General features: G+C 47.3%; 1 protein-coding gene across 1 annotated transcript in view; it reads right to left on the bottom strand.

Annotated features, from left to right (window-relative positions):
* Positions 1–23229, bottom strand: part of LOC147725847 (extracellular calcium-sensing receptor-like) — a 109164-nt gene extending 85935 nt beyond the window's left edge. The window contains exon 1 of the mRNA XM_086963373.1: positions 22976–23229. Within this exon, the coding sequence (XP_086819499.1) occupies positions 22976–23229 (254 nt within the window). The remainder of the gene's footprint in view (positions 1–22975) is intronic.
* Positions 23230–24899: the final 1670 nt, after the last annotated feature.

Here is a 24899-nt window from a genome sequence, read left to right as displayed (position 1 = left end):
AAAACAGAACCCGTTGTGATGTGGTATTGGGTTTCAACAGACCTACATACTCTGTACAAACTCTTGACACCATAGAATAGAAGTTGGCACAGAAACTGAAAATGCAACAGACAAGTTTATTACGACCCCATGGGGTGGTGATACAATCCTACAGCACCCTACGGCAATGCAAGAAGTATCACATCGGACACTGAGTAAGTAGCTTCTTTTATACAGTTTACAGGAATTTGAAAAGTAGGCGGTATACACTTTATACAACTTTAGGTACATATAAGGACATTTTTGGAACACAGCCAACTTGTGGGAGGAGTTTAGTACCACTGGTCAGTTTGGAGAACATTCCTAAGCAGTGACCGATCATTAACCTTGAAGGCCTGAATGCGCATGTGCGGGTTTGACCAGTACTAGAAATAGCCAGTTGCTGGGCAGAATTAATGGTCATCAGGAGAGAGAAAGGACAAAAGGGCATGCTGACCACGAGGCAGCACATTCACTCAAAATGGAAGCCAGGAATACAAAATGGCCTCCAGAGTATAGTCAAGCTAATAGTGGAAAGTTTGTGTAGCTGAAGCAAATGCTAACCCAATCGTTGTCAAACTACGACAGACAGACCTTTTAGCATTTAGCTGAAGCTACCTCATATCTGGAGTAATCAGGGTGTTCGTCATCAACATTAATTAGCATTATGTTTGCTATTTTGTTGCTAATCATTTGTTCATTATTGGCAGTAATTTGTTTGGATGGAATGCAAGCAGTAATACATGCAGAACATAATGCAGGGCCACATTGAATACATAGGCAAAGGAAAAAGAGTGTTCCAATACAAATACAAAAAATAGTTAATATTTTCCAACCCCAGGTACTAAGCAAAGTCCAGAACCAACTTGAGAATATCCATGTACCATTTTCGGGGTGGATTTCAACAGCAATTTTATGTAATTTAGAAATAGCATCATATACAGAAGGAGAGTTGTCAGGGACGTAAACACAACAACTACTACCGATAATGCGACATGCACCCCCACGATCAGCCAATACTACGTCTAGAACCATTCGATTCTGGAGCATCACAATTCTGGCAATTTGAAGCTCCTCAGTTAAGTTCCCTAAAGCGGAGGCAGTTTGATTAGCAACAGCTTCCACAACACGTGTTAGCTGTCTTATTTTTCTACTGTTTAGAGCTGCTCCTACAAACGAAAACAGGCCTTAATTGAAATCAACATATTGCTGAAGAGCAGTATCAGTCTGATCAACATCCTCACTATCTAATGTCCTTTTTCTCTATTCAATATAAAATCATGATATAACACAAAATCGTTACGGTACATTGGCAGGGCAATAAATACAGGAGGTAATACAAAAGATATGTAGCAAGTTCCTAACCACCCAATCGGAAGGTGGTGGTAGCCCTTATTCCCACGAATAAAATAAGTCTTGCGTGATGCTACCAAAGCAATATTATTTGGTGTATCAAATGCCAAAGCAGTAGTGCATTCGCTCTTTCCTACCGGAATAGTACCTTTATTTCTTACGCAAAGATCAGCTTTTGCTTCAATAACTGTAATCACAAATAAACTAGACATATTCACAGTCCTTTGATTCGTAAAAATACGAGGTGAAGACACATTGTCCGGTCGATATTCTTCCCATTCAAGTTTAGTTCCTTCTGCTTGTGGGTAACCATCTTTATCATTATGACAAACTTTATTAAGTCGGAAAATGGGGAGAAAACAGAGATCCTCCTTTTAGGAAACAGCAAAAATCTCTGGAGTGATTCCCATTGGCCGATCTCACTGGGCAAGCTCCCGACCCCTGCCACCCAAGTCAGGAATCTTGGAGTCATCATTGATGACAGCTTATCTATGGTTCAGCAAGCTAATAAAGTGGCTGGTGTCTGTTTTACTATTCTCAGATGGCTTCGTAAAATCGTCTGGATGTTACCATCAATCACCCAGAAGACCGTAGTCAATGCCCTAGTGACATCTCGGCTTGACTACGGCAACATCCTTTACCTGGGTGCAAACAAAGCAGTCATAAGACGCCTGCAGATGGTACAAAATGCTGCGGCCAGACTGCTTTGTAGAATCCCCAGATATGCCAGAATAACTAAACATCTCAGAGATCTACACTGGCTTAGGGTCGAAAATCGGATCCGTTTTAAAGCCCTGAGCTATTTGTTCCAAATTAAAGCTGGGACTGCACCCAAATATCTTCAAGACCTTGCCAAGCCTTACCTACCAAATCGCAATCTCCGCTCTACGACATCTGCGAAGTTTGCGGTGCCAAGGTACAAACGGGCCAGATTGGGTGGAAGATCTTTTTCTTTTCTGGGACCAACCCTTTGGAACACACTGCCTACTCAGATACGCAAAGAAGAAAACTACAGGAGTTTCAGAAAAAGCGTGAAAACCTGGCTGTTTGATCAATAGTCTTTGCTCCCAGACCTGTTCTCTCTTTAGCTGTGCCTTGTGTTTTTGCTGATTTTCGGCGCCGGGAAACCCTTTGTGGGTAGCTGTTGCGCCTTATAAATGCTATAAAATAAATAAATAAAAGAAATCCACCTTTTGTCGGCCATTTCAAGGTGAAAAGGAGAGTGTTCCAGGCATTGCAGGAACCATTATGAGAAAATGGAAGAGGAATAAGTGGCGTTCCTCCTCTCTTTTGATGTCCAGGCAACATTCCACATACCCAACAGTTTGTAGTATTCGTCATGTTGTGGGTGTGGTGTAGAATGTGGATGAAACTGTTATTCAAATAAGTTTGTCTATGTCTTTCTTTATGATAAGGTAAAGTAAAATGAAAATGTTCAGATGGAACTGGAGTAGTAGGCAGCAAATATTCTCTCGCCGGGGCCATTCGTTCTACAACCCAAGCTATTATCGCTGTCACCACTATTATAGCAATAAAAATCACAGCACCAAGAATTTTCTTGTTTCTCATCGTATTAAATGCCATAGTCTCAAAAACAAAATAATAAAAATAAAACTAAAAATAAAATGAGTGCTGAGCCCCGAGGTAGCCGCTGGTTTCGTCTCCGAGATTCAAGACGGGTGTATCTACACTGGACAGAACTGATCCCCCCTTGATATTCTCGGCTTTTTTTTCACAAACCTCAGGGCGGTAACTCAACAGACTCGCACAAAACAGCAGCTTTCTCGATATTAGATTATACTTCAATGCACCAGAAACAGTATGGTCGGAGATGGCTTCTTCAGATTCGTTAAGCGTAGTGGCTGGGCTCTTCTCTGCATCCAAAATATCCCGATAATCCGACAGCACAGCAGGGTTCAGCAGATCCGGAGAGACACAACGACAATGAGTAGAATGCACCCACCGCTTTTTGTTTGTGATCCGGACTGCTGTTTGGGTTGCAAGTAACGCTTGCTCAGGGCCACGGCATCTTGGCTTTAGGCTGCTAGAATTCTCAAAAGCTCGGACCATCACGTACTTCCCAGGTCGGAGATCATGAGCCTCTCCTGACGAATTTCCTGGAAGCGCTTCTCGAACCTGTTGATGAATAGAAAGTAAATCATTTGCTACTCGTGCCAAATAATCGTTCATCATTACACAAGGCATATCATGTACTGAGCGGGGCTTAGAACCTCCCCAGATATTCATAGGCCTTCCAAACACCACTTCATAGGAAGTGAGGCCATATCGGGAGTGTGGTACTGATCTAATAGATAGTAATGCTAAGGGCAAGGCATCAGCCATTTCAAAGACGTGGATGCCAAGATCTTTGCTAGCTTCAGCTTCAAAGTAGCATTGTATCTCTCCACCAAACCTGCTGACTGTGAATGAAACACAGCATGGAATTTTTGCTTTATTCCCAATCCTTTCAGGACATACTCCACAATCTTCCCAACAAAATGGGGACCGTTGTCGCTCCACAAAAATTTACAAACACCATATCTCGGGAAGTACTCCTTGAGTAACACCTTAGCCGTTGTCAGCGCTGTAGTGTCCTTCATGGGGTAGGCCTCTATCCATTTACTGAAGGCACACACCACCACTAAGACATACCTGATATTGTTACAGCGCTCAAGCTGGATGTATTCCATCTGTAGCACTTCAAATGGTGCAGTAGGTGGAGCGAACCCTCCCTTAGGAGTATACGTCCCTTTGGCATGATTGTACTGTAAGCATATCAGGTTTGCACTACTCTCTTAGCCGTGCTGGCAATTTCAGGATGACCAAAACTCGTGTAAGCAATTTGGTAATTGCAAGAGCTCCAACATGTACCAGCCCATGTGTCATTCGAACCATTGCTTGCAGATAAGCAGCAGGCAATTTCCATCTCTCCATATCTTTGCTACGCCAACAGCCCTCATCATCCAACACTCCCTCTGTTGCCCAACTTGGAGTAGTGTGGCTCACTGGTTAGAGGCGGCAGACCCGAGAGCAGAAGTCGGCCTGGGACCAGGGTTCAATTCCCGGCGCGGTAGGGTCGTGGACCAGGGTCAGCGGACTTGACAATTCTCGCCTCGGTCCCACTCGGCAACTCTGGGCATTAAATTGCCTAATCTCCACAACGGCCCCATCAAAGCCGGGGATGCCTGGCTCCACCTTGGGGATTCCGAGTATGGACTCTCCCACAGGGAAAGCCAGGACGGGTTCCCCAGCGGTATACAGCGCCGGGACGCCCCTTTGCTGGGGCAGCTGTGCGCTTTACAAGTATACAACATTTAACAACATTAAACTTGCAAGTTCTACTTCAGAAGCTTATTTCTGTATATCTAATATTTCGTCTCTGGCGTCATGCCATCGCTCAACCTGTGATTGCACCGCTTTGACTTCTGTCATCGCTGCCTCCTAATGTGCTCTGCCATCTTGGCGCCAGGTCCTCACTTGCAACCATACACGCTATACAACGCATGCGTTATAACAGCGCATGCGAAGCATTAACATGCGTAGTAAAGGCTACGCGTTGTTACAGCGCATGCGAAGTATTAACATGCGTAGTACAGGCTATGCGTTGTTGCAGGGCATGCGAAGTATTAACATGCGTAGTAAAGGCTGCGCATTGTTACAGCGCATGCATAGTTACACTAGCGTTGTAATGATATGTGAACTAAAAGTTATGTACTAATGCCTGTTTACCCCTGTCATCATTGATCCACCTTCTGTGGGTTTGTACCATCGCCTTCCCTGGACTGTAAGCGCACACTGTCCTGAATCCTGGCTCCGTGTTGGCCCTCTCTTAGTGCCTGTGGGCATCGTTTTTTAGTCGCTTGCCTGGCAGCGAGCACTGCGAGGCCCGCCGTTTCCTCCTCGTCCCCGGGCTAACACTCCTGCCAGGAATGGCTCTGCAGACTAAACTGCGCATGTGCTGTGCGCTAATCGCTCGCCTAACAGTCTCCCGCTCCTCTCTACGTGTACGTCTGACATCCGAACTGCACAGTACCTCATCATCCAGTGACACACCCACCATTTGCAGGTGACACAGTACCTTGTCACGAAACAGACTTTGAAAGCTCTGCCTTAGTGCTTTTACTCTCATTGTTCAGAAATCCAAGATTATTTTTGTCTCAAACATTGAGGTCATGAATTCAGGTCTCCTCATGTACACATGTGGTAAGCAGGGTTCAGAAGAGAAAGGGACTCTTCAGGAGAATCTAGACACACGAAAACCCACAAAGGCTCCTTCATATTCATACCAGCCAGCTAGCTGCTCAATCATAATATAGCAAAAAGAACAACTGGTGGACAGAATGCAGAACAATACCATACATTCACACCAGTACAGAGACCCGGGCCTAAATCCATTGTTTCTTTGCTCTCCATGCCATTCCAGTTTGGGCCCAGCCATATGCAAATCAGTCTTGATCCTGCACCCAATAGGAACAGTCCAGCCCAAACTGCCAGGCCATATGTATTCAAGTGTCTTTTCATTCGGGAAGTGAACACAAAGCAGTACCCACTGAACTATGCACATAACATATTGCTCTATGATATGCATGGTACAAGTTCTTTGCAGCAGACATATTACCCCTCTGCACTACCTTAGATGAGTAAAACAGCCACTCGACAAAACATGCTCCAATCTCTCTCCAGCAGGTACATTGATCACCAAAGTTATCTTGGCACTTGTATTGCTGACCGAAACCTGCTGAATAAACAATGAACTTTGCATTGATTTTAAAACTCCTGCACTTGTCCAAAACCGGCCCCCTCAAAAAAAATGGGCCCCTACCCTTCCAGTCGCCCTGGTAAACACCTGCTCCTGCCCTTTCACTGCTCCTGTCTGGTCAGTACTCTCTCATGCTCGATTAATACTCTTACTTCATCAATTCCCCTGCCTCCTCCCTTCTCCAGGCCTGTCACTTCTCCTGGCCCGTCACTTCTCCTGCTCTGCACTGCTCCGGCCCTGTTCACCGCTCCTGCCCTGTTCACTGCTCCTGCCCTGTTCACCACTCCTGTCCGTTCAACGATCCTGTCCGCTCCCTGCTCCTGCCCGGTCACTGCTCCTGCTCATGCCTAATCACTGCTTCTGCCCTGTCACCTCTCCTGCCCTGTCATCTCTCCTGCCCCATCACCTCTCCTGGCCCATCACCAGTCCTGCCCATCAATTCTCCTGCCCATCACTTCTCCTGCCCTGTCACCTCTTCTGCCTGTCACGTCACTTGTCGGTCACTTCTCCTGCCCGGTCACTTCTCTTGCCCGGTCACCTCACCTCTCCTGCCCTGTCACGTCACCTGCATGTCATGTCACCTGCCCATCACTTCTCCTGCCCGTCACTTCTTCTGCCTGGTCACTTTTCCTGCCCGTCACTTCTCCTGCCCAGTCACTTCTCCTGTCCGGTCACCTCTCCTGCCCTGTTGCCTCTCCTTCCCCGTCACCTCTCCTTTCCCGTAACTTCTCCTTCCCCATCACTTCTCCTGTCCCGTCACTTCTCCTGTTCCAACACTCTTCCAGTCCCATCACTTCTCCTGTCCCATAACTTTCTTGTCCCGTCACTTCTCCTGTCCTGTCACTTTCCTGTCCCGTCACTTCTTCTGTCCTGTCACTTTTCCTGCACCGTCACTTCTGCCCTGTTCACGGCTCCTGCCCCATTCACTGCTCCTGCCCCGTTCACTGCTCCTGCCTGGTTACCACTCCTGCTCATGCCTAATCACTGCTCCTGCCCCATTAAGTCTACTGCTTCATCACTTCTCCTGCCCCATCACCTCTCCTGCCCCGTCACCTCTTCTGCACATCACCTCTCCTACCCATCACATCACCTGCCTGTCATGTCACCTGCCCGTCACTTCTTGTGCCAGGTCACCTCTCCTACCCTGTTGCCGCTCCTTATTCGTCACCTCTCCTGCCCTGTAGACTCTCCTGCCCCATCACTTCTCCTGCCCCGTCACTGCTCCTGCCCTGTCACTGCTCCTGCCCCGTTCACCGCTCCTGTCCTTTCACTGCTCCTGTCCTGTCACCTCTCCTGCCCCATCATTTCTCCTGCCCCATCACCTCTCCTGCCCATCACATCACATCACCTGCCTGTCATGTCACCTGCCCATCACTTCTTGTTCCCGATCACCTCTCCTACCCTGTTGCCTCTCCTGCCCCACCACTTCTCCTGCCCCGTCACTGCTCCTGTCCCGTCACTGCTCCTGCCCCGTTCACTGCTCCTGCCCCGTTCACTGCTCCTTCCCCGTTCACTGCTCCTGTCCTGTTCACTGCCCCTGCCCCATCACCTCTCCTGCCCCAGCATCTCTCCTGCCCCGTCACCTCTCCTGCCTCGTCACTTCTCCTAACCTTTCACTTCTCCTGCCCGTCACTTCTACTGCCCGGTCACCTCTCCTGCCCAGTTACCTCTCCTTTCCTGTTGCCTCTCCTGCACCGTCACTGCTCCTGGCCCGTCACTTTTCCTGCCTTGTCACATTTCCTACCCCGTCACTTTTCCTGCCCCGTCACCGCTCCTGCCTGTTCACTGCTCCTGCCCGTTCACTGCTCCTGTCCGGTTAGGACTCCTGCCCGATCACCGCTCCAGCCCCATCCCTTCTCCTGTCCCATCACTTCTCCTGCCCCATTCACTGCTCTTATCCGTTCACTGCTCCTATCCATTCACTGCTCCTGCCGGTTACTTCTCCTGCCCATGCCATATCACCGCTCCTGGACCTTCACTTCTCCTGTCTCATCACTTCTCCTGCCCCGTCACCTCTACTTTCCTGTCACCTCTCCTGTCCCGTCACTGCTCCTGACACATCAACTCTCCTGCCCCATCACTTATCCTGCCCTTTACTTCTCCTGCCCGGTCACCTCTCCTGACCTAGTACATCTCCTTTCCTGTTGCCTCTTCTGTCCAGTCACTGCTCCTGCCCAGTTCACCCAGTGTACAACATTAACAAATCACACAAGGTGTCAAGTTCCCCACAGTAGTCTGTCTGGGGAAAGCTTCTTTGTAATCACCAACTCCGATCTCACTGGCACTTGATATGCTAAAGGCAGAGGGCGGCGCATTGTCATTCGAAAGGGGATAATCTGCCTCAATCTGAATGAAATGGGCCTGCCCTTGGTCTGTGCGAGCCCAGGGAGGGGCTGCTGCAGCCTCTGGAGTTCAACAGAGAAGTGCCAGCAGGCCCTGGAATCTGAATAAAAAAGGTATCGTTTTTAAGTAGTTCTATTCTTGCCGTCCCGGAATGCTTTTTTGAAAGTAAGAAGTAGGGGTACGGACAGAAACAATTTTTAGAAGTAGGGGCACTCCGTGCCCTTCCGTTTCCGCCCACTTCTACCACTGGTTGTGGGTCATGCAGGGTAGTGTTTGTGTGTAGGGACAGGAGTGGGGGATGGGGGAGGTTTGTGCAGAGGTTAGTGTTTTAGGGTTTAGAGTATTGTTGTAGTGTTTGTGTAGTGTAAGGTAGTGTTTTAGGGTTTAGGGCAGTGTTGGGGGTTGTGCAGGGTAGTGTTTCAGTGTAGGGGATGGACTAGGGGTAGGGCTAGGGTCTTGCTGGGAGTAGTGTTTTAGGGTTTAGGGTAGTGTTTTGGTGTTTGTGTAGTATAGGGGAAAGTGTTTTAGGATTTAGGGTGGTGGCAGGGGGTCGTGCAGAGAGGTGTTTCAGTGTAGGGTATAGACTGGGGGTAGGGTAGTGTTAGGGGTAGTGTTTTAGGGTTTAGGGTAGTGTCAGGAGGTCGTGCAAGGCAGTGTTTGAGTGTAGGGACTGGAATGGGGAAGGGGAGGGTCATGTAGGGTGTAGTGTGTTAGTGTTTAGGGTAGTGTGTTGTGTAGTGTATAGTGGTGTTTTGGGGTAGTGTTGTGGAGTATGTGTTATGTAGGGTAGTGTATATGGATGTAGAAATTAGCGTAATGTTGCGGCAGTTATTTAAAAATAAATGTGTTGTAAAAGTATACGGCGAATTGGGATCCGTTGTGAAGTCATTTTGTATGCGTTTAAAAGCAAATGCAAAGTAATGGTATGCATTGTAGAAAAATGCGTTGTAATGGTACTTGTGAACTAAAAACAACGTTGTACAAGTATGCGTTGTTTTAGTTTGTGAAGTATTGTCATATATTCTAGTTAATGCCATGGGGGTGCCAAGCACACTGAACATTGCAGGATGAGAAGAGTTGTATGAAGGATACTCACACCAGGTTATATGCAGCTTCTGAAAGGCTTAGTGGAGGACCAGAACCATGGCTCTCACCCGCCCAGATGGAGCAGTATATCCACACATGCCACCCTCCCACATACATTGCATCAATTCTCTGCTCGCAGTGCTTTCCCATTTTATGCAGTTCACATACATTGCATCCTCTCTCCGCTTGCAGTGGCCCCCCACATGATGCACTTTTACATACATTACATTATCTCTCTGCTCTAGAAAAACCCTTCTGGAGGCCACCACAATAGCAATAAGAAATGCACGTGGCTAAGCAGGTCATCAAGTAGCTGACCACCCCCTTGACAAAAATACCACCTATAAATTAAAGTAACAGTAACAGTGTCGTTGTTTACAAGAATTTTATAAATGCTATGCAATATTGGTTGCCCTTGATGTAGAGCAAATGTTTCCAAATACAAAAACTGTAAAATGTCACACTGAGCAGTAAAGTCATGCCACAAAATGTGGATGAGATTGTGTTTGGGTGCCTGATCAGATGGGATTGTTTTTTAGGTTTTCTGGCTTTTTTCTTTTCTTGCCCCAACTGCTGTTCTTGAAGTTTTTTAATCTCCATCTTTCACTTGAGCTTTTTTTATTCCAATTTGGTCTTTATTTTCAAACATTTTCTTCCAGCATGGCAGGTCAGGTGTAATGTCCAGGCCAGAGGGAGTTTGGCCACCATTGTCACTGCCAGCCGTACAATATGGAAGAGGTTGCATCACTGGCTGTTTATGGTTTGGAGGAGAAACACCTCTCTGATCAATCATGCAGGACTCAAGAATGTTTATGACAGATGTCACACACTGCAATTCAGCATTAATCCAACAATCAAAGCACTCTCAAATGTTATAGTGAGCTAGCCTTCATCCCAAGCACCTTAGCAGCGTATTTCTAGATAGGTATGTAGGGCAAGGCAAAGATTAAAATATATTATTATCTATATTGCTAAAGATTGCCAAGATGGACAAGTGGACATGAGTTACTGCCTTCTCCTTTCTGGTGAAAAATTGGCTTGGTAGTTTGGCCTGCCCTGTTCCCATGATGCACTGGGCCAGGGACAGACTAATTTGCATATAGCCAGGTTCTGAGCTGGGATGGTGCAGTGAGCTAAATAACGGTGATGGATCAAGCCCTGAATTTTGGAGTGGTCTGCTTAATTCAGACACTCTGTTCATCACCACCCCCTTTTCTGAATCGTTCTGCAGTAAACAGCTCTTGTAGTCCAGCTCCTGAGACACAACAAAAAATGAAGGCTGATTACCTGCCACAGACTTGTTCTAAAAATCTGCTGGTTCAGTAACTGCCAACAGTGCCTTTGGCTAATTGTCATGCATTGTACTTTTTTCCCCACATACATTTTACCCCCACCCTCAATATCCACCAGTAGCAGGCATTGTCCACACCCACTTGCCATGGTGCATTTGTTGCCCTGGTCTTTTTTTAAGTCCTCTGATGGGATCCAAACTGGTAACATAACAGTGTCATGTCTCCCTTTGAGCTTAGAGAATTCTACTGGTCGGGAACCTATCACAGCCAGGTGTCGGCTATCAACATGAGGATGTTTTGATATTTGAGTGGCCGCGTAGAAATTAAATCTTGGCCTGGCTTCTAAATACAGTGCTCAAATGTATTATTTGGGTATAATTTTTTTAATCCTTGAATTTATTTGGCCTTATTTGTCTGGAATAGTAGAGATGGACACATCAGTCATATTGCAGGTTCAATTGTAACAGGCCAGCTTATATAGAATCAATCATGCATTTGAGTGGCACCCCGTCCAGTCATGGCAAAACTGTTGCACTATCGTGACTAAGATCACATCCTGAGTCAGGCCAGACTCCTTAGAGACATTATGCGTGAGAATCACAGGATCATGCTCTTCCCCGATTTCACACAAGACATTCAGGAGCAAAGGATCTCTGTTATCGATAGCTTGAAATGCCTTTGTCTGCTAGGCATCACATATGCTATGTTGTTCCTTGCCAGACTGAGGATGACCTTAGGAGAAGAGGTACACTTCTTGTTGCAGCAGTCCCTATGGGAATGGATAGATTGCCTCCAGCAATGGAAAAAAGACCTTGCACTGAAGAATAGATGGCAAAGCCAGTGACCACCACTGAAAGAAGGCAAAGGACTGATCCATCACAGTCAGAAGTGCGTGTGAACACAGGTAGGGTGCGGAGCTGGTGGCTGCCTTGTGTAAGGGGGCTCTGCAACAACAAGTGACGAGGGCGCAGAAGCATAACATGACTTGGACTCTGATCAAACATCAGTCTCATCTCTGGGATCTACTGAGTCTTTGCTAAATATTACCCCAGGCACAAGTGATTAAATATTCTGAGAGAACCAATTTGGTTTGTCCATTCATGTGAGTGGATGGTACGTTGACATGAATAATGCAATACTGGCACAACTGTCCTGCAGGGTTCTGGCATGTGAAGAGTATTCTGAATGCTGGGTCCTATTTTAAGGTCAATAACCTCTTTGTCTTCTGCAGATGGAGTGATGTAGAGCTCCGAAGTGCCTCTACATGTGCCCCTTTGTTGTAGTTGTGTTTGTAATGCGTGTATGTAGGTTGGACTGATTCGGACTGGTTTGGATGGGAAGTCATTTGCATCTGGTCCTGGGGATGGATAGTTGGGTTTATTATTTTTGTATTGGGTTTTTTCTAGTGTTACTCTTGCCTGATGCTCTTGGATAGTGTTGACAAAAAAGTGCCCATGTCATGTGAGCTGGAATGATCCCTCCCTTTTGTACCTCCACATGGCGTCCACTGTGAAGTATGACTTTGACTCAATGAACATCCGGGGTCTCAATTACAAGCCTAAGAGGTATGAAGTGTACTCCTATCTTATGAGGTGGGGAAAACATATAGCCCTATTGCAGGAAACCCACCTTACTAGGACTGAGGGATTGGCTCTCCATAAGAGGTGGCGGGGTCAGGGGAATGCTACAACTTATTCAGCCTTTGCAGAGGGCGCGCTTCCACAAAACCACTGAGATCATAGACCCAGAAGGTACGTACATGTTTTTTACTAGGAGGTTGGCTGGGCATAACTTAAGAACAGCTGGAATCCATGCTCCTAATATATACCAGGTGGGTTCTTTGAGGAGCTTTCTAGGGTTTTGTCACCTTACCAGCCTCGGACGATATTATTGGATGGGAATTCTAACTGTTTTGCAGACCCTGCACTTGATCATTGTCACTCAGCCCTTGGAGATTCCCCAATAGCCCAGTTGGCTTCTATCCTCTCTAGTTGGTAACAACCGTGGGGGATTCTATGAGGCGACTTCACCTTGTGGCCCAAGACTCATCTACTAAGACATGCATGAGCTCCATCTTCAACTTGAGACGTTTTTATGTACCTAGATGTTCCTGGAATGGTTCACAGGCTAGAATATGTGTGCCGAACAGCTTCAGATCAAAATACCATATTACTCTCTTTAAATTGGGAATGTGAGTTCCCTTGCATCCCTGACTGGTTATTATGGGTTGAGGCATTAGGTGACCCAGTCTTCCAAACAAACATTGAAAAGGCCATAAGTGTGTATTATGCAGAAAGCGCTGGATATGCTTCATCTCCTTTGAGTGGGATGCATTTAAAACTGTGATCAGAGGCTGTTTTATCGCAGAAGTGGTTGGGGTGCAGCATACACCAGTATGTGATGTAAAAAAACAAGAAAGGGCCCTGTAAGAAATTGAACAATGGTGACTCGGAAATCCAACCCTTAAGCACCCATTACTTGAGACAAAGGAATTATTGGCAGCCCAAGTTGAGAGACTGCATTGTTTTGACAAAAGGAAGTATCTGACTCATGCACATGCAGATACCTTATTAGCGCGGCTCATTAAACTAAAAAATAGGAGGTCTATGATTTCAGAGCTAGAATCAGACACTGGTAAATCTTTATGTAGTCAGACTACCATCTGTACTATATTCTGGGAATGTTATGCATCACACCGTTCCCCATTACTAAAGATACCACCTCAGACCTCTGACTTTTTGACACTGGGACACTTACAGATTCTCCCACAGAAAGATGTAGACTGCATATGCAGCTGATAGCCTAACTGTGGAGTTCTTTGCCACATATAAGAACACTTTGGCATAGAACTTAGTAGTACTTTACTCTGCAGCTCGAAAATCTTGCCATCTTCCTGTAACTACACATGAAGCTCTGGTCATCTCATTATTGAAACCAGGTCGCCCTCCATACTGTTAAAATGTATCATACTTAATATGGATTATAAGAATTTAGGTCGAATTCTAGTGACCTCTCTCCTACCCTACATACCTACTTTAGTACACATAGATCAAACCAAATTTATTTCTGGACACAATGCTGTACTAAATATCGGTGGACTCCTTTCACGTATCCATGAAGATTTCTTGGATACTCAAACAGCAGCTGTTATGGCGATAGATATAGAGAAGGCCTTTGACAGTCTGAGTTGGGACTTCCTGCCCCTCTATTGTGGGTTACTGGGAGAAGGTGTGTTAATGATATCAAACAATAGATGATCTTTGTACACCATATGCCTGTCTTCTTGCGGGTTACACATGCCCTAATAAGCATGAAAACTCTACTAGATTTATTGATTTGGTATTGATACTTTTAAAACAAGAATTGACATTGTATTGCTTAAATAGTGAGTGAGCTGGTTAAATGGGTAGATCGTAAGAGTGCTGAGCCTGTAACCAGGCGAGGTCGCCCCCACACACCGCTGCTTCCTGCCTCGATTTCTGCCGCTCCTGCCTGGCTTTTGCTGCTCCAGTCGCCGGACGCCCCAGCCGCCGCTGAGCCGCCTACTTTCCCGCTGCTACCTCCCTGTGGCCCCGCCCCCCTCCAGCCCATTCGCTGCCCCACTCCTGCCACCCAGCTGCGCCTCCCTCCCGGCTCTTTACTTATAATGCCCACGCGTACGCACAGCAGTCACGCGCAGAGGGCGCGCCGATTGCGCGCAGATGGCGCGCCAAAGGCAAGCCCGTTGGTGCCCGTCCGCACCTGGCCCGCGGCCAGCGCCAGGACCCCTGGCCCCGCCGATGCAAGACCACCCGTCGGACCTACAATGCCGCCACCCTCCACGCACTCAACACCGGACGGAACCCCGCCTGCTACCAAGCCACCCCGAAATGCACCCACAGACCCTTCACCTGCAAAACCTGCAAGTTCCCCTGCCTCCGAACCTGCACCGTGCCTGCCAAGCCGAGCACCAACAACAACCACCTCAAGTGCAACCTGCTCAACACCTGCTCCGTCCACAGACACGCCGTGGAACTCTGGAACCTCCTCGACACTACTTCACCAGACGTTGCCTTCCTCACGGTAACCTGGATAAACGCCTCCTCGGCCCCCGACATCGCCATCGCCATCCCGGAGGGATAAAAGATCACCAGGAGGGACTGCATCAACCAGACCGGAGGAAGCATCCCCATCGTACACAGGAACACCATCCACAGCATGACCAACTCCGACAACACCCTCACCGCCGCCGAACACCTCCACTTCCAGATACACACCGACCCCAAGAGGATCCTCAGAGGCACCCTCATCTACAGACCCCCGGGACCACACACATGATTCAGCGAAGACATCACAAACTTCATCAGCCCGCAGGCCTCCCCTCCGCTCTCTACATCTTCCTAGGGGACTTCAACTTCCACCTGGAGAACAACAACGATACCAACACCACCACCCTGCTGGATAACCTTGCCAACCTCGGACTCAAGCAACTGGTGAACACCCCCACCCACTAAGCCGGCCACACGCTTGACCCCGTCTTCACCTCCAGCAAGCACATCTCCTTCAGCCACTCCACCGGACTTGATTGGACGGACCACAGCAGCGTCCACTTCAGCTTCAGAAGAACCACGACCCACCACCACCCGCAACAGGTGCCCCGCAGGAGCTGGAGCAAGATCACCACCAACCAGCTCACCACCTCCCTCAGCCAGAACCCTCCGCCAGCACAACAGACCCCAACGAAGCAGCCAGCAACCTCACACACTGGATCACGATCTGCGCATACAACCTCGCACCACTGAAGACCCCTCCCAGCAAACCCGGCAGCAAGAAAACCTCCTGGTTCACATTTGAACTCAAGAACTCCAAGAAGAACTGCCGTACCCTCGAGAAAGCCTGGAGCAACAACCAGACCACAGACAACATGACTGCCCTCAAGCACGCCACCCGCAAACACCACCAGCTGATCCGCACCACCAAGAATACAGAATTCAAGGAACTACTAGTCAACAATGCCCACAACAGCAAGGAACTCTTGAGCAGGGTCACAGAGCTCTCCAACCCCAGCGCCGGAAACAACAACATCATCCCCTAGCAGGACCTCTGCGACTCACTCGCCTCTTTCTTTCACAGCAAGATCGCCGACATACACAACAGCTTCGGCGGACAGACCACACACCTAACCGCCGAACCAACGCTCCCCACCACCACCCTGCGCGCCTGGACACAGGTCAGCACCGAAGACACCACCCACGGGATGAACACCATCCACTCCGGATCACCAACCGACCCCTGACCCCACCACGTCTTCAACAAAGCCAACTCCATCATAGCACCCCAACTCCGGGACATTATCAACACCTCCTTCAACACTGCACCTTCCCGGAAAGCTGGAAGCACGCCAAACTCAGCGCCCTCCTGAAGAAACCAACGGCGGACCCCACCGGCCTCAAGAACTACCATCCCATCTTGCTCCTCCCTTTTCCTGCGAAGGTCATCTAGAAGACCGTCAACAGATAGCTTGCTGCCTTCCTCGAGACGAACGGATCCCTCGACCACTCGCAGTCCGGCTTCCGAGACAACCACAGCACCGAGACTGTCTTCATCGCAGCCACAGACGACATCAAATCCCTGCTCGACCACGGGGAAACTACGGCCCTCATCCTTCTGGACCTCTCCGCATCGTTCGACACTGTCTGCCACCGCACCCTAGTACAGCGCCTCAGCAACATCGAAATCCAAGAAAAGGCACTGGAATGGATCATCTCGTACCTCTCTGGAAGAACGCAGAGAGTCCGCCTTCCCCAGTTCAGATCCAAGGCCTCTGAAGTCATCTGCGGCGTACCACAAGGATCATCCCTCAGCCCCACCCTCTTCAATGTCTACATGAGCCCCCTCACAGCCATCGCACGCCAACACAACCTCAACATCATCTCCTACGCCGACGACACCCAGCTGATCCTCTCCCTCACAAACGACCCCTACACCACCAGAACAAGCCTACACGAAGCGATGAAAGACTTCGCCGAGTGAAAGAAGAATAGCCTCCTGAAACTGAACTCAGACAAGACGGAAGTCCTCATCCTGGAATCATCGCCCTCCGCCTGGGACGACTCCTGGTGGCCCCATGCCATGGGCACAGCTCCCAAGCCAATGGATCATGCACGCAACCTGGGCTTCATCCTGGACTCCTCCCTCTCGATGACCAGACAATTTAACGCTGTCTCGTCATCGTGCTTCAACACCCTGCATTTGCTCCGAAACATCTTCCGGTGGATGCCCATCGAAACCAGGAAGACGGTCACCCAGGCACTCGTCACCAGCCAACTGGACTACGGAAACACCCTCTACGCCGGAACCACAGCCAAACTTCAGAAACAACTCCAACGCATTCAGAACGCCTCCGCCCGACTCATCCTGGACATCCCCCGACACAGCGACATCTCCGGACACCTGAGAGACCTGCACTGGCTTCCCGTCAGCAAGAGGATCACATTCAGACTCCTCACCCATGCACACAAGGCCCTCCACGACCTGGGACCCAAGTACCTCAACAACCGCCTGACCTTCTATACTCCCACCCGCCAGCTACGTTCCACCAGCCTCTCCCTCGCTGCTGTTCCTCGCATCCGCGGAGCCACCACCGGAGGAATATCCTTCTCCTACCTGGCAGCCAAGACATGGAACTCCCTCCCCATCCACCTCCGGCTGACCCGGGACCACCTTTCCATCAGGAAGCAACTCAAGACCTGGCTCTTCGAGCAGTAGCAGACCCCCCCTCCCCAGCGCCTTGAGACCCCTCAGGGTGAGTAGCGTGCTATACAAATGCTATGATTGATTGATTGATTGATTCATGAATTGAAACAGTTTGGTAAGGGGTACCTAAAGGTGGGGTGTTGTTTATTGTTGTTTGTTAGTAATATGTTATGCATTTGAGCTGCTTGACTTTGAAAGATGTGTACCTCTTTTGCTTTCTGTACTCTGTGCTACTATGTATAGATCTTTGTCTGTTGCTGATGTGCTATGTCCTGGCCACGTGTTGCTGTGTTCTACCACAGTGCATAGATCTTTGCCTGTCTCTGATATACTATGTCTGGCAGCTAACTGTTTTGTTTTTTGTTATTCAAAATCAATAACTTTGTGTTTAAAATAAATAAATAATGCATTCAGAATTGATTGCAAAAGGATGCGAGAACGTTGAGAGAGATTCATTAGTGACATCCAATGTCCCTCATATATCTTTCTTGATCCCCACAGTACTATTTTATTTATTTTTATTTTGGAATTTTATATAGCGCATGGCATTACGCACACCGGCGTGTCCCCGCGCTGAGAGAGAGAGTGAGGAGGCAGAAAACAGGGAGCTTACATCAGAGCTGAGCAAAAAAGATGAGTTTTAAGAGCTCTGCGGAACTTTGCTTCAGAAGGTTCAAGGCGTATCTCCTTCGGAAGCGTGTTCTAGCTCTTGGCCGCTAGTAGCCTGAAGGATCTACCTCCCATTCTGGCTTTATGAATTTTGGGAATTACTAGTAGCCCGGTACCAGAGGATCTAAGCTTACGTCCTGGACTATAGGGAGTAATAAGGCATTGAAGGGGGTTGGGTGCCTTGCCATTGATGATACGATGGCAGACGCATAGTGCTTTAAAAGTAATCCTCTCCTTTACCGGAAGCCAATGGAGGGATTTCAAAGCAACTCTAGAGGCAGTTCTTCTTGGAAGCCTCAGCACCAGCCGGGCTGTGGCATTTTGAAGTACCTGGAGGCGATTGAGACTTTTTGCTGTTATTCCCAGATAGAGGAGGTTGGAATAGTCCAATCTTGATGTAACCAGGGCATGCACAAGAGTCTGTCTGGCACCGACAGGAAGTAGGTCCAGGATCTTTCGTAGTCTCTTGAGTATGCCGAAGCACATCCCGACTACACGATCGATCTGGGGAGCAAATGTCAGGGCAGAGTCAAACATTAGCCCAAGATTTTTCGCCTGTTCGCTAGGTACTGGAGTGGAGCCCAGGCACGCAGGCCACCATGCCGAGGACCACACGTCCGGACCACCTCCTACCACGAGCACTTCAGTTTTGGACCCATTCAGCTTCAGGCAGTTGTCAGACATCCAGGAAGCAAGCTCCTGCATGCAAGCACTGAAGCTGACTGCCGCAACATCCGGTGCCCGTGACAGTGAGATGACCAGTTGTGTGTCATCGGCATATGACACTAGTTGGACTCCGTGGCTTTCCACCATGGTAGCCAGAGGGGAAGCATAAAGGTTAAACAGGGTGGGACTCAGAGCAGAGCCCTGAGGCACTCCTTGGTCAAGATTGAACAAGCGGGAGTAATGTTCACCCTGTCTGACCTGAAAGCCCCGGTCGGTGAGGAATGATTGAATCCATCTCAGCGCTGACCCCGTGACTCCACCTTTGTTTAGACACTGTAGCAGAGTATAAAATACAATTGATATTAGGTCAACATGAAACCTTAAAGGAATATTTATAGAAAGATCTTTTATACTAAGGTAACTCCTTTGTTGCTTCTCCCATCAAATAATAGTTGTGTCTCCATACTTCCGCCCTCAAACAAAGCTGCAATCTTTTCACAGACAAGGGAACTGGCCAATGACTTGTACCCTTTCCACAGAGATATGCTTTGATAGGTGTGGTTTATAAAAGACAATCACACCTGCCAGGGAATCTCTCACCTGAAGAGGTGTGGCGCAGTGGCCAGGGCGACTGACTCAGGAACCCGGGGGCTCACGGTTCGATCCCAGGTGCCAGCAGAAGATCACCCCAGCATCATGTGACTCTGGGCAATAGCTCGCTTATCTTCCCGACGGCCCCCAGCGCCTTGACACCTTCGGGTAATTGTTGCGCTTTACAAATACTGGACATTTATATATTGCAGAGCCCCTATTTGAACACCAAAATCAATGCATACATGTGTATTGGGATTTTGTATTAAAATAATATTTACTATATGATATTTTTTGTGAAATATTTGTCTTTTTTCTTAACAACTAAGCAAACAAAATCAATTAATTAGTGAAAGCTTGATACACCTCAATCATATTTCTTCATATCTTCATACGTAGCTGGTCTGAACACTACCTATATTATGATTAACCAACGTATTGCTTCATTACTTTGAAATATGTTTATGATGAGTCATCTAAAGATATCACACATATTCGGGCATGACACTAAATAACTACCTGTCAGCGTCTCTCAAGCAACAAAAGCATCAGCCTCACCACACTCCATCACTCTTATCTTTTATACCTTTGCCAGATATTATGGACTGTGGAGCAATAGTTTGGTTGTTCATGTTCAGCTCCTTTACTTGATAGACATTGTTGAGAAACAGTGCATTTGTTCAGCTGCTGCTTCCATATCTCTATAGTTCTTCCAACATGAAACATGTGAGGGTATTTACTTACTAAAGAGTGTGGTAAACAATGTATCTGTTTAGCGCTGATTCCATATCTCTCTAGTTCTTCCTACATGGAACCTGGTGAGGGTATTTACTTACTAAAGAGTGTGGTAAACAATGCATCTGTTTAGCTGCGGATTTCATATCTCTATAGTTCTTCCAACATGAAACATGTGAGGTTATTTCCTTGCTAAAGAATGTGGTAAACAATGCATCTGTTTAGCTGCGGATTCCATATCTCTCTTGTTCTTCCTACATTGAGCCTGGTGAGGGTATTTACTTACTAAAGAGTGTGGTAAACAATGCATCTGTTTAGCTGCTGATTCCATATCTCTCTAGTTCTTCCTACATGGAACCTGGTGAGGTTATTTACTTACTAAAGAGTGTGGTAAACAATGCGTCTGTTTAGCTGCTGATTCCATATCTCTCTAGTTCTTCCTACATTGAGCCTGGTGAGGGTATTTACTTACTAAAGAGTGTGGTAAACAATGCATCTGTTTAGCTGCTGATTCCATATCTCTCTTGTTCTTCCTACATTGAGCCTGGTGAGGGTATTTACTTACTAAAGAGTGTGGTAAACAATGCATCTGTTTAGCTGCTGATTCCATATCTCTCTAGTTCTTCCTACATTGAGCCTGGTGAGGGTATTTACTTACTAAAGAGTGTGGTAAACAATGCATCTGTTTAGCTGCTGATTCCATATCTCTCTTGTTCTTCCTACATTGAGCCTGGTGAGGGTATTTACTTACTAAAGAGTGTGGTAAACAATGCATCTGTTTAGCTGCTGATTCCATATCTCTCTTGTTCTTCCTACATTGAGCCTGGTGAGGGTATTTACTTACTAAAGAGTGTGGTAAACAATGCATCTGTTTAGCTGCTGATTCCATATCTCTCTAGTTCTTCCTACATTGAGCCTGGTGAGGGTATTTACTTACTAAAGAGTGTGGTATACAGTGCATCTATTTAGCTGCTGATTCCATTTCTCTCTAGTTCTTCCTACATGGAACCTGGTGAGGTTACCTGCAGTTCCAGATACATTTCCAGACTCCATGAAGTGCAAAATCTCATTTGGAAGAAACAGATCTCTGACTTTTTAATGTGAGCAGCAACAATCTGTGACAATCTTCGTTGGCTGCGGAACGGAGGGCACATGATTGTAGACACTATGGAGCTGCCTCGAATAAGTGTCTTCTGGGAGGGGGTGGAGGGTTCACTAGGGGAGGCCCTGGGGATATCTCTCAAACTGCAGCCTCAATTGGAGTTGTGGGGTATGTGGAGTCCATCAGATCTGTCATGATTCCAGAGGATTCTGATACATTTGGGATGCATGGTGACAAAACAAGAATTGGGGTGGCAGGATTCCCCAGTATTGAGACTGGAAGGCATTCATGGCACATTGTAAGCTGATAAAAAGGGTGGTCTGCAAAGGGTGGGGCTCCCAGCGGAAATTTGAGAAAATGTGGGTAGTTGGTGCTCGGTGATCACCGGGATTTAGCAAGGTGTCACTTTTGGAGTGTTCACTTGCCGGACGCAGCAGGGAGAGTACGATAGAGCGAGTAGGTCCAGACTCATCTTACGGATCACACATGGGTGATAGGATAGTTTACTAAGAGCATTAAGAAACAGTTTGCTCTCTGGTTGGCCCTTGACTGTTTTGCATGGGAGGTTGGGGAGTTTGATAAATGCTTGAGGTGCAAAGTAGTATGATGCTTGCATTTGATACACAAGGGATGCCTGGTTTCACCATGGGATGCCCAGGAGTGGACACCCCACAAGGAAAAGCCAGGAGGGGTTCCCTTGTGGTAGGAGTACAAGCGCTGGGATGCCTCCGGGTCACTGTTCGCGCTATACAAATACGCCACATTTACATTTACATTTACATTTGTTTTTTTTTGCTATGCATAAAATAATAAACAAATTGAAACAAAAAAAATATGTGACAACTCATTAGATATACTTTTTTAAGCTTGGATGAAGTAAGACTCCCACAGTAGGAATAGGCGGGCCCATGTACTGGCCCCTAACACTCTCGCTTACACTCCCAAGTATTCAATGGACTAGCAGTGATTTGAAATGAATGAAATAGTCTGTGCTGTGGGCGGCATTATTTAACCATTAAAGAAAGCCAGAGAACACATCACACCAGCATAGTGCAGTAATTTGGAAAAGACAATAAAACTGCTTTAAAACATATTTTAACTCCTTCTTTATCAGATCAAGGTTGTGTTGACTGAATGGAGACCTGATGGGTCTAACTTTATGTTCTGGGCTTGAGACATTTTTTTAAACGAGTGAAGATTGGTGAATCATGAAGATTGGTGAGATTACTGACCAGGGGCGAGTTAGTTGTAGTCCACCATTCTGGACTATTGTTCATGTTCCCTGAGACCCCTTAGTGGTTTAAAAGCAGGGTTCCCTGCCCTCAGAAGGGTTGATTGACAGGTGTGATGGCAGGGTTCAGGCTGCAGCAGTCAGGCTACCCGTGCATTTACAGCATTAGTGATACAGGGGGCCCAGGGTTCAATGTCTTCCATATAGAGTCTACAGGGGCATCATCTGGGCATGGGTCAACCCCACAGGACAGTCTTTAATAGCCCCAGACACATAACGGAGCTCAATCTGATGTCTAAGGGGAAGGTTGAGTGCCTTCTGATGAATGTATGTACAATGTGGAAGGGAATCAGATTAGGGCTTGTTTTGTGATGGTTTAAAATTTAATAACTTACTGTCCACACTTCCATGGTTCCGTGAACCTTGTGTAATCCTCCTTGTCCATTAGGAAATCATGCATGAACACATGTACAATCCCACCGAGCATGAAGTCCCCCTCCTTGTAGTATATATCCTGAAGAGTGCCGTTCAGGGCGCAGCCGGATCTTTGCATCACCGCCTCCCACAGTGAGCACTGAGGCACCAGCGACAGCAGCAGGAAACTCCGCCACAGAAGACTTGTAAAGCGGCTCACATCCGGGGCGTGCATTGCTGCTAGTGGTGGAGGGAAGGGTGTGAATGACGTCCCAGCAGAAGCAGACTGATGCACCTGCAGTGTGACGTGGATCTGTGACCTCTGACGTGGATCTGTGATCTGTGACCTCTGGATCTGTGACCTCTGACGTGGATCTGTGACCTCTGACGTGGATCTGTGACCTCTGACGTGGATCTGTGACCTCTGGATCTGTGACCTCTGACGTGGATCTGTGACCTCTGACGTGGATCTGTGACCTCTGACGGTGCCCCGATGCCTTCTTCTTCTGCTTCACCCTGAAAACTGAAACACAAACTCCCTTCAATCAAAAAAGATACAGCGTCACAGAGAGACGGCTCCTGCTCTCACACAGTCATTCTGAAGGGTCAGAGGGCAGCTGTCTGTCTCTGACTTCACCCAAGCTATGGCTTTGATAATTAGAGCCTCGAGGCGCTAGACATACCCCCTTCCCTGGACTCTGGGTCAGAGTGCAGCTGTCTGTCTCTGACTTCACCCAAGCTGAGCCTTTGATAATTAGAGCCTCGAGGCGCTAGACATACCCCCTTCCCTGGACTCTGGGTCAGAGGGCAGCTGTCTGTCTCTGACTTCACCCAAGCTGAGCCTTTGATAATTAGAGCCTCGAGGCGCTAGACATACCCCCTTCCCTGGACTCTGGGTCAGAGTGCAGCTGTCTGTCTCTGACTTCACCCAAGCTGAGCCTCTGATGATTTAGAGTCTCAAGGAGCTAGAAGGCGCTTTGTACTCTCTTACTTTTGCTTGTTCCCACATACATTCTCTAACGCCCCCTGTATTGATGGTCGCTCAACCTTTGCACAGTTCTAAGGGCAGCTTCCAATGGTGAAGGAAAACACAGGGAAACACTCAGCAAGATCCGTGTGAGTGATCCAGGCTGTCCTGAGGATCGAGCGAGTGCAGCCTCTCTTTACCTCCCCCCGCTGTGAGCCTCTCTCTGTCCTCACACTTGCCCAAGGCCACATCTCTTCTCACAAGGTTAAAAAGAAACAAAAAAATTCTCCAAAACAATTTCCTATAATAATTTGCAGTTTGTCCATGAAATACATATTGTCCTAGACCAGACCAGTGATTCTTAAAGTTTATTTATCAAAAATACAAAAACATATTCAATAATTCTTTATATGTCTATATATATATCATTTATAGATAAAAACAAAAAAGCAAATACATACATTAAAATATGTATGTGTATTTACTCGAAAGCACCCACAATACTGTAACTAAACCAATACATACAGAACACATGATATTACACAGTGCAAATAACACAACTCACAAACGATCCTAAGACTGGGACAATATTAAAACAAGTGAACAATTAACATACAAAGCAAAAGACATTCACAGAAAAAAGTAAACAACACGTATTCATTGTGTAAGTGAATTTGAATTAATCAATATTACATTTCTCAGTAAGCCCATCTCTTCTCACCCCACCATCAATTTCTGATGGGTCTGCTGAAGCCTATGTATGACTATTGATCGATTTGGGGAGCTTATATTACTTTTCAACCCGCTCCATTAATCCCTCAGATGACCATGTGCCGAGGGTCACACGTCAACGTGCACTTCATTTCAAAACCTGAACTAAAAAGTACACTCTGGCAGCCTGACCATGGCCCCTGTTCCATAGTAAGTTTCACGAATAA

This window comes from Lissotriton vulgaris, chromosome 3_1 (assembly GCF_964263255.1).
Source record: "Lissotriton vulgaris chromosome 3_1, aLisVul1.2, whole genome shotgun sequence".
Lineage (NCBI taxonomy): Eukaryota > Metazoa > Chordata > Amphibia > Caudata > Salamandridae > Lissotriton > Lissotriton vulgaris.
This window is presented reverse-complemented; position numbering and strand designations above follow the sequence as displayed.